General features: G+C 41.6%; 1 protein-coding gene across 1 annotated transcript; it reads right to left on the minus strand.

Annotated features, from left to right (window-relative positions):
- Positions 1–1,474: 1,474 nt before the first annotated feature.
- Positions 1,475–8,131, minus strand: LOC109488065. Its single transcript, XM_019792218.1, has 8 exons — positions 8,066–8,131; positions 5,203–5,266; positions 4,524–4,698; positions 4,314–4,364; positions 4,160–4,194; positions 3,839–3,868; positions 2,982–3,254; positions 1,475–2,215 (listed from the first exon to the last, which is right to left on the minus strand). The coding sequence occupies exons 1-8, from the start codon at positions 8,066–8,068 to the stop codon at positions 1,863–1,865; spliced, it is 984 nt and encodes a 327-aa protein (XP_019647777.1). The 5' UTR covers positions 8,069–8,131; the 3' UTR covers positions 1,475–1,862.
- Positions 8,132–11,409: the final 3,278 nt, after the last annotated feature.

Raw genomic sequence — 11,409 nt, forward strand, 5'->3', positions numbered from 1 at the left:
AACCGTTACTTTCCAATATTCTTCACTATACTTGTCATTGTTCTATCATTATGGTGTTAGATTACATAACTATATTTATATCTTACTTCATTATCATATTTCACCTTGGCTTGCATCCCTTACTTTCTGATATACTTCACTATACTTGTCATTATTTTCCTTATGATTTATCATAAATAATTAACCTTACATATTTATTTTAATCAATTAAGGTTATTAATTTTAATATTATTATGAGGCCACAGCAAGTAATTTTTATGGAAGACGTCAGCCTGTGCATTAAGTTTTGCCTGATTTTGGTTTTGTCTTTTACTTTGATGCAGTGATGTACATGTACTCCAATTTCCTTTTATATGTGATGGTGGCTGTGTATATGTGATGGTCCCACTGAATCAAAACCATTTGTACAATGATTGACAACTCTTGTTTTTCAAAGTTGTTTCAGTGGAAATGGATGCTGTTTTGTTATGATAGTTGGCAGTAAACTTAGCACAATACAGGTATCATTCCTTGTTTAACAAGGTTTATGATGTGAAAATTTGAAAATGTAGGAATTTTTTTTGCCCACTTTTTGTTTTGCCACTTCGCATTAGATTTGGAGCCTGCGGAGGATGTTCTCCATAGAATTTACTTGCAATTGCTGTTTAATGCGCAAAATATTATACATTAGCTTAAGCCAAGATACATACATTTGTCTATGTATATTTCTTATATTCTTGCACAATGTCTAACTTAAATGTAGCAATAAAGGTAGGTTATACCGGCTATACAGATACAGATATAGATGAAATTACAGATTCTTGGTAATGTTAGTTTTGAATGACAGTGATAAGGCAAGTGTTGAACAACTGAAGACTGTGCACATCATCTCCCTTCAAGTTTGATTTAGTTAGTGTCCAGGTTACAGTGAATTGCTTTAATGACCATATAAGGCAGTGGTGTATCTTTTGCTAGCACAGTTTTATGTTTTACTATCATCACATGTCCATGTGAAATGTTCACATGCATTACAGCAGCAAGTATGGTATTACAAATGTATATGTGGTCATGATGTGTGAAATTCAAAGGAAAAAGGAAAACCCTATTAGTAAGTGTTTCTTTAGTTTGCCTACTATCTGTTTTAATTTCTTGAGTACAATTGGCAGCAGTAGCAGGTAGCGCAGTTCACAAAGTCAAAGCCATAATTATAGTTATACTTGTGGAGATACATTGAGGGGAATCCTTGAAATTAAGTTGGTCCAGTTGCAAACACAATATCCACAATTCCACAGTACCATAGCCTACTGGAATTAGCAGTGTGTTTGAAAATGCTTGCCTCATAGGAGTTGTATTCTTAGAAATTTGATTCCCTGGAAACGAGAAACCTTTACTTGGGCGAAAATTTGACATTGATCTCCAGTGATTTTCCCGAACCCATTGGCTCACATAATTTACGAGTAGGTCATCACAAAGGGGTAGTCCAGCATTTGAGAGTTCTTTTGGAGTATGTTTTTGTATATTTTCACATCAATTTGTATGAGTGTAGGCTTTAGTCCCCATTGCTTTGGGTAAACAATTTCAATTTGAGCTTTAGCAGTTATCAACCATTGGCACCCATTTGCAGTTTGGCACTACATGTATATGTATGGCCATTCAGTTACAGGCCTATAACTTATAAGGTGTTTCTTTCTTTCTTTCTTGGTCTCTATTGAAGTTTAACAACGTTATGTTTGGTTAATCTTGTTGATTTCATTTTTTGGTTGATTTTGTAACAGACGTTCCTGTTGAACTGAGCTTGCAGATACATTTGTATACCCCCCCCCCAAATTGACATGGTCCGCTTGTGTCTGTTAATCCTTTATGTCGGGTCTGTGGCCATTTATTTATCTGCGACTTACAATGAGGATGGTTGTCGCAACGACAACAGACCCATCACTATAATAGATAATGTCAGTGCCAACAAGAATGCCTATGATTCTGGCTGTGACCGGGTCTGTGACTTCGAACTCACGGGAGATACGGCAAGGGGTGGGCCCGAAGCGCTCTAGGGCGAATCCACCCCCCAGGTCTGTGCGCGGGGGGTAGGGGCAGACGGCGTTCGGTCCGTAGGTGGCTTCATCAAACACCACGTCGTTGCGCGAGTTGGCATAACTCGTTTCCAGGTTTGACAGGTGCCGACTGTAGAACAACCCGAGGTTCTGTTGGAGAACAGGCATGATGGAGCTTGACAGCTCGGCTTCAAATGAAAGAGAAAAAAACACTTCAGGAACACAACCAGGTCAGCAGGCCAGGAGAGTAAAAAAAGATTGTAACAGTTCCAGATTTTCATTGATCATAAAACAGTTGTTTGCAAGTTTGGAATACCAGCACGGTAGATTTGCGTAAATCTGTCAATGTTGTTAAGGGGTTTCCCGATATCGTCACAATTATCATTATTATGTACAATCACCTTTACGATTTATCAAATTGATATCATAACTTCAAGTCATCTACTTATGACCGTCCATAATGCATATATTAGTTTTCCCCAAATTATCTGCCTATGTTGACAGATTTGGGGAGAGCTCATTTTTATGTACATAATTGAATAATATATCATTCCTACAACTTAGTCTATACTACATTCCATTAGGTATTTGCCCTCGACCATCTTTTAAGCAAATATCACCATATACTAGTACATGCTGCACTCTGATATTGCTTGAACAAAATGTTCCATCACTGATGCTGGCAATTAAACACGTAGCCAGGGGAGGGTTCGTGGGGTTCGGAAGGCTCAAAGATCCACTTTTTAATCTTAAAAAAAAGGTCCAAGATTTTTCTTTAAAAGATGGATTTGTATCGATCACCAGTGGGGTGGGATCCTAGGAAAATTGCTCACTATTAAATGTCATTGAATAAAAAGTTATGACTGATATTTCCTTTTATCATCCTCAGACAGTGGGAAGAACCACCCCGCCTCCCATTCAAAATCCTGGCTACGGTACGGACATGAAACATACCTGGTAACCCAACACTCGGGTCAAAGTTGGCGGTTTCTGGTAGGGACAGTCTGGTGATGACGCCCCGGACCTGGCTGTAGGTGAGAGCCCACTGCTCGGGCATGATTTCCATGTTACCGAGATTGGGCAAGTTGGCGAGTGGGGTGCCGTCATAGTCTTGGTACAGACCCAGATCATCCATGAAGGTGTCCAACGAAAGCTCTATGCTCTCGTACATGCTCAGGAGTGAAGAGAAATCGTTGAACGCCTGAACTGCAGCTCCGTAATCAAAGTCTGAAACGTACACAATTAGAGTTCCGACCTCATACCTTTTGCCAGGGAGCCCAAAACTGCGTCACTTCTTCCTGAGCAAAAGAGCTAATAATTACCAATGCAAAATGTGTGACCGTAGCATGTCAGGGGCTAATGACAGGGGCTTAAATTATCATGTCTTTGTTAACACATGTCTTCAAAGCACAACTGTATTTCATTTCTATTTATTCATCTATTTCAATTTAAAAAATGATAAATACATAACAAGGAAAATATGAATGAGGTATAACAATGCAAGAGAAGCCGAAAGCTTATGCTTATGTAAAAGCTGTCCTTACTTAGCATAACAATTTAAATCAAAATCAATTAATCAAAGAAATATGTTGGATAATGCATGTAAATAAATGAAACACTAAATTGAGAACACAGTATAATAGAGAGTTTGCCATCAATTGGTTAATCATGCATGTATATCAGCTACATGCAGAGTTTAACTTCGCGGGAAGTAGTGAACAAGGAAAAGCAAACCAAATTAGAGAAATGTAGGATTATTTATAAACAAGTCAGCTTTGGTGTGATGATCATGGAGAGAGAATGTAGCTTACCGATGGGTTGAGGAGGTGGCGTAAGGCATACTAGGACAAAAAGAGATGATTTTAAAACAATGTGCTTCACCCAGTCATAAAGGTTAATTAATAATGCAACTCTGTAATTGTATGACATAGGTGAGGTGTATTTGTTCTAACCTTACAATGTACTAGTGACAACATGTAAAATACATTTCAAATTGATATTCAAGGTGAATCACCATTAGTAATATAAAATGTAGCCTTTCTTTTTGAGACAAATCGAACAGGTACAGATCGTACGAATACGAACGGACAATACATTATTGCCTCCTCGTCGCTCCTAAAACGCAGACTTACCCGGAGGGGCTTCACAGATGTAACAGTTCAAATCCCTGGAAAGAAAACACATTGTCAAACAGTAGTTTCTTAATATACAAAAGCCTCAATGAGAGAAAGCCCCAAGGAAAGCTCAATGAAGTATGATTAAACACAAAGTAAATTTGTCCCCTACGCAGCATCGCTGTTGAAATCCACATCTAGACTTTCCTGACTGACCCAGTATCTGTAAAAAAAAAAAGAACGAAATTCTCGATAAGCCGTGCACATTTTTGGTTTCCCCAGTATGTTTTCTGTACCATTTACAACAACATGATTTGTTCATCATGTGAAAGTAGACATTAAGAAAATATTATAAATATAACAAGGACATGGCGAAACTCACGGTACAGGTCCGCTACTTCCCTCCATTGCGTCTTCCCTGTCTTCGGCGTTATCGATGGTGACCAGCGAGCCACCTCCTCTGTACATACAGTCGTACTTTGCCTGTTCGAAGCTTCTCTCCACGTTGGAGATGAAGAAACACCTTCCGTCCACCTCGTCATACCCATCCGGGCACGCTGAAACAAACACAATTGTACCACCTTGCTATCAATTTCCAACTATCACTGTGGAACGAGTTGAACCAGGAAAACCCCTGACTCCCGACCAGGGGCGCCGGGGATCGAACCCGCGCCGAACCCAGCTCAGCTTACAAAGCAACGCACGAACCGCTACTGCAAAAGATCGGGACCCAATGGACTTTGTTTGTTAGTGCGCTTGAGCCCCACTGTTACAGTTGTACGGAAGGCTAAAATATGCATTTGGAGCTAGAAATAACACACTTTGACAGTTTAGAAAAAAAACCCCACAAACACCGAGCATAGAGGAATCCACCCCAATGATTAATTGCATACCATCTGGCATAAAAATGAAAACCTCACAGCTTTAGCTAAGAAGATGTGAACAATGTTGGAGATAAAAAGTTAGGAACGAAAAAAACAGGAGAGAAAACAAAATCCCCCGACCCCATGTTATCATAAATACAGTACATGTATATGCTAATGTATGTATAGGAATCAGACCTTGTTGGACTGTCAGTGCTGGTATTGCCAAAAGCACCAGGCAGAAGAGAAATTGCCTCTCCATCTGGAATATCAGCATAGAGACCAGTCATATCACAATATTATCTCTCATAAGGCCACACCAATTTAATTTGTTGGTTCTCGGATTTGCCTCTTCGTTTTTTTCTGATTTGCAAAAAAAAAATTGATTCTGGTCCTGAATCAACTGAAAAATGCTCATGTTTTGCCCCCAACAGTTGAGGAAAGTCCTTTTCTTCCTAGTTGTTACAGTTTTCCCATCTATCATTGCAGTGGTTTGGTTAAAAGTTCAAAATTCAATGTTTAAATTTTAACCCAGCCTTTTGTGTTGACTTCATGGCTCATTCCGTAGCATTTAAGGCTATAATAGGATGCCTAGACCTGTTTTTATTTTTATTTCGCCCTGTCGCTTCATATTTTTTCTGAAAAAATCCGAGAACCAACAAATTAAATTGGTGTGGCCTAAGTTAAGAATAAACACCATGCGCCTGTTATTTGCCTTTTATTTCATACCAAAAAAAAATACCATGCGGTACTAAAAGGGAGATAAGATCAATGTTATGGCCTGAGAGTCTGTGGAAATCTTGGGGGTGCGTTTGCTGGCATTGCCGCCAAGATCCGGTAGAAGCATCCTGTTTACAGGTCACAAGATGTCAGGGACAGTGTAAATATCCATAAAAAATATACATATTCATTACTCTCCAAGCAGAGGTTGTGGTGGAAATGATCGATACATTTTTATATATGGCCATTTTTTTTGTCCTGACCCCCACCGTCGGTGGCCGCGGACCTTCTCTGGCTAATGGATACTGTCTGGCCAATTTGATACTGTCTTTTTGCCACCGAGAGGGATCTGCTTGGAGATTACATATTCATAGAATTAAGCATTCATTTTGCAATATCGATCCACAAGGGGAGTGGCTTGATGGCTCGAATTACACTCGGGTCTGATCATGATATAAACATTTTCTCTGCTGCATGGGATTCAAAAGCAACTTTATCCATGGTAGACCCGATCCGCCGATCGGTAGACGTTTATATGTCAATGGTTATTTTTTAAATATAACTTACACAAAATTTCACACAACAATTCTGACACACAAAATCCCCACTCTCGGTTTTACTCGGCCTGTTTTTTTCCTCTAAAGAGACCAAAGTTGGCAGAGCAGCATGCGCAGATCTTGTGTGAATGCCCACGGTGGTCTAGCGCGCGACCATGTTTTCTTCTTTAGAGACTAGAGTTGACTGGGCGGTAGATCTTGGAGACCCTAGAAACTCAACCTTTTATGTGTGAGGAGAGGGCTGAGATAAGTTTTATAACTTTTTGCCTCATCCTCGGAAAATAAATGTGAATAAAATAAAATAAACTCAACCACGGTAGTCTATATAAACACGCCCTCGGTTTTATTTGGCCTGCCTTTTCGAAGGAGACTAAAGTTGACGGGGCCGCAGATCTTGGAAGACGGAGACCCAAGAAACTGAATGAAGGCCCACAGTAAATTTGCGCGCGCCTGGCTGGTGTTATGGTTTTGGGGCCTATTTTCTTCCAGGGAGTCTGACGTAGCCTCTACCAGGCTCCGCGGATCGCTGGAAAAATAGTAGAAACTGGCCGAAATAAAGGCATAGTATACCAGAGAAGATCCAGGGCCATAGAAGCTCCAATTTGCGACCCACTCTACCAGGCACCGCGGATCGCTGGAAAAATAGTAGACTGACTGGCCGAAATAAAGGCATAGTATACCAGACAAGATCCCGGGCCATAGAAGCTCCAATTTGCGACCCAACTTGGAGCCAATTTCTACTATTTTTCCAGCGATCCGCGGTGCCTGGTAGAGGCTAAGTCTGACGTTGAGTGGGCGACATGAGAGACCCAAGGAACTGGGGGAAGCCCGCGGTAGTCGAGCGCGCGCTCAGGTTTTACTCGGCCTGTCTTTTTCAATGGAGACTTGACTGAGCGGCAGGTCTTGGCATGGGAGAGCCAAGAAACTGAATGAAGTCTCATGGTAGTTTTGTTCTCGCCTAGGTTCAATTGGGCCCATTTTCTTTCAGGGAGTCTAGTCGAGTTCACTGGTCGGTGGATCAAGACAAGAACGAGAAAACGGGTGAAGACTCACGGTAGTCTAGCGCACGCCGTTGTTTTATTTGGCCTTCTTCTTTAGAGACTGAAGTTGCTTGGGTGGCAGATCTTGGGAGACCCTAAAAATCTGGTGAAGGCACAACCTAGCCCAGCGCGCCCTCAGTTTTTGCTGGACGTTTTCTTTTCTGTTTTCTGGCCCAGGTTTTCTGGATCTGTCTCCCTCCAGGGAGACTGAAGTTGACTGGGAGAAACTGGGGGACGACCGCGGTAGTCAAGCGCGCACCCAGGTTTAAGTCGGCCTGTATTTTACAATGGAGACTCAAGTTGACTGAGCGGCAGGTCTTGGCGCATGGGAGAGCCAAAAAACAGAATGAAGACACACGATCACTCTTGCCCACGGTAGTCTTGCGTGCGCCTAGGTTTTAGTTGGCCTATTAACTTCAAGGGAGCCTAGAGTTCATTGGGCGGCAGATCTTGGGAGATTTGTTAAACTGAGTGAAGGCCCAAGGCGTGCGCCTAGGTACGGGGCCCGTCTTTTTTCCGGGGACTGGGCGGCAGATTTTGGGCGATATGAGAAACTAAATGAAGGCCCATGAACTTTGTGATAAAAGTTTGCAAGGCTAGATGATAGGTGAACCTTTCCATGCAGATCGACAATGACTACTCGCACTTTGTAAAATTTAAGCACCAAGTCAAAGAAGCAAAGAAACTTAACACCAAGTTAAGCACATGCACAACTATCAACATGAGAAAGAAATTACAACTCACCATGGATATCCCTTCGCTGTACGTTGTTGGACTGACTGTGAAAAAATTTAACTTTAGTATGACACAATTCGTGCCGTCAAATGTTAGTTTAACCGGGACTGAGGAGTCGGTGGATACAATTGGGGACGGTTGACCAGTTGTCTGGGCTGTGTCAGTTGTCCTCCGGTCTCAGGTCTGTTCTGGGCAAATCTCACTTTCTACCAGGACTTTATCCAAAGCGGGGGAGAGGTGTGTGTGGGTGGAGGTAGCCAATAGGGTCCCAGCTCTCGTTTACCGCCGTGTCCAAAATTGGAGGTATCCATGGCAACTGCTGACGTCTCCTCTAGGAGGTACGGACGGCTCTGGTGCCACGTGGACATGAGTGCAATAACCTCAGATGAATGACGTTCTACCACATGCTTACTCAGATCTAAGTGAAAGGTTATATCACTGACGGAATCAGCCACGTACCTAGGTGTTATCAAAGTTCAGTCATGTGTTTAGCACTAAGTTCTTCGCATGCAATCTCCAAGCAGATCCTACGGTGGCAAGAAAGTATCCATTGGCCACGGGTAGTCTCCACCAGACTTCTTTTGCGGGGTGAATAAATCGTAGAAATCGGCCTAAAAAGGGTATTAATTGGCCAGAGAAGGTAGCCGGCCAGAGAAGCTCCATTGCCCAATTAATACCCTTTAGGCCGATTTCTACGAGTTATTCACCCCGCAAAAGAAGTCTGGTGGAGACTAGGCCACGGGAGTAACAATTAGCCCCGTAATATAAATGTCTAGTGTTGTACAATTACCTCGTATTGCCCAGTTATATAAAGCTTCTATAGCTAGGGTCATTAACACGAGTACAGGACATGGACCTCGGGGTCCATAAAATTGTTTTCGTCTCTAATTGACGGATGTGCTGTTTTCTTTGTACCGAGAATAGCGACCCAAAACACGACTCTGTTGTTTTAGGCAGGGTTCTGTTATTGAAGAGGCAGAAAATATCAATATTACTAACGTGGCTGCCATCCGACAGGTCATATTATTGCCCTAGATCGATATTTGGCGGTACGCGCGTGAACACACTCGCGCCCACGCACCAACTTTCCTACTCCGTGCTGGATACTAGCTAGTATGTGATCATATTCACTCTGCAGGTAAAATCCTAGGGACTGAACGCAAATTTATTGTATACTGTTGGCTATTCGAACTTAAAATTCGGGTGCATTCAAAATAAGGCCCATTTTGGTTCTCTTTGAATGAAACTAAAAGGATGCGAACACGGTTGGAATGTTGTAGGAATATTCAGAATGAAATCATATTGCAGTTAGAAGACACTGAATGCCGTTCTCTTTCTTATTATCTTGAGTAAACAACTCAATACGGAAACTTGCTTGCAACAATGAAAATGCAAAGCTGTATACTTATCTAAATTTTAATTTGCATACACATTCAACCACAAGTGTTGACCAAACCTATTTTCCTATTGAAATTGAGTAATGGAAACAGTGTATAACTACCTGAGGGAATATTTTTCATGTATCAATGGATAAAAATTGCGCATAAGTTCCCAGATGTCTTGCTGAAGGCTTGCATCTACAGCACGCATTAAGTTACCATATACTCTTGTTGGCAAATGGGTTTCTTGTCCAGACTACACGTATCATGCATCCTACAGCTGCACAAATGAAAACAACTGTCAACGAACTTGTAGCCTTTCAGAGACTGAAAGGTAACAAGCACAGACAGATGTAGTACAGAGATAAGTCTTCTTCACTACGTTTTGTCTACTTAGTATGATCTTTGTTTTATTTTATTCACATTTATTTTTCGAGGATTGGGCAAAAAGTTATTAAACTTATCTCAGCCCTCTCCTCACACATAAAAGGAAACAATAAAACAAAATTAATAATAATAACAAATGACAAGGGTACATAATGAGCTGGTGTACAAATCAAAATCAGTCAACTAAATCAAACAAAACGTCCTGTCTCCAAAATAAAGTTGAAAACCACATCAAATATTTTACAGTTGTTGACAAACGACAGTGAGGTGTTACCCCTGAGAATGGTTGAACATAAAGTGTTGTCGGTGACGTTGTTTGTGTCAAATGGCAGGATGTTAGTTAGAGATAATAACATGTCAATACGTTCATCAGTGTACAGTGGGCAGTGTAGGAAGTAGTGTAGCAAGTAAGCAAGTGTAGCAAGTAAGCAAGTGTACAGCTGTTTCATTGGAGTGACCACATTGTAAGATCTTTCTACAAACATGTACGCAGCAATAGTCTACAGGCTTGCGTTCTCAAAGTCTATGTGAATCCATGGCTCTACTGTTAATGGACCTTCTTCATTCATCAGTGGTAACTTTGCATCCTGTGCTGGAGGAAAGCCCCAGCCACAGGTTGGCTTGAAGGTACACATTAGAACTTGAAGAAGTAGATGATGTGCATGTAGATTGGGTGTTAATTCGTGTAGGTTTTTTTTTTACGACGATTTACCACATTTGTGGAAGGATTGACTTAACAGGTGACTATCACCTTTTCAAAGATGTCAAACCTGAAACCAGACTGTAATGTTCGAACCACTCACACCGGGAACGTCCCCTTCTCTTTTCGATAAGTCCAGTGATGTACCACTACACCACTCGACGCCACGCTAACAGATGTAACAGTAGGATGGTATGTGGTGGTGGGGTATTACAACTAAGAATGACTTGGACAGTTTCCAGGGAAATATAAGCACTACATGTAGTACATGATGCAGAGGTACAGGGGTCCGGTTTGTATCTGAGTTTGTATCAGATACATGTACTTAGTATTTGGTACGTCAAGCAGTTTTATTAGCTTCTGGTGACAGACGTCTTGCTGCGTCAAACTGTGCTGCTCAGGCCAGCAGGATCGCTTCAACTCAGGGTCGGACAGCTGCCAGTTGAAGTTCTTCATCCTGTGGAAAATACAGATGAACATGTAAAGTGTTAATTCTTCTTTATTCTTCTTATCCGAGTTTTACGTCTATTGATTCCCCGAATCGGGGGTATAGACGTGCTTGCACAGGTGCATGTTTGGGCTTGTCATTTTGCCCCTCAGCATGCTGAGGTGCACAACAGCAAGCCTGTGCAAGTCTTTTTTTGAAGCAAGGTTTTTACTGACTGGATGCTCTTCCTATCGTCAAACTCTAAAGTTTTTGACAGCTTTCAGAGACTGGCTGTATGAGGAGTTAAGTGCCTTTCCCAAGGGCACAACATCGGGGTATGTGGTAGGTGGATTTGAACCCAGGGTCCCTGGGTCCCGGGCCGAAAGCCCTACCACTATACCACACGACGCCACTAATAAAGTAATTTAATAAAGTCATTTTCTCTCAACACTTCAGTGCA

The sequence above is a fragment of the Branchiostoma belcheri genome, unplaced genomic scaffold, assembly GCF_001625305.1.
Source record: "Branchiostoma belcheri isolate BF01 breed outbred unplaced genomic scaffold, Haploidv18h27 scaffold91, whole genome shotgun sequence".
Lineage (NCBI taxonomy): Eukaryota > Metazoa > Chordata > Leptocardii > Amphioxiformes > Branchiostomatidae > Branchiostoma > Branchiostoma belcheri.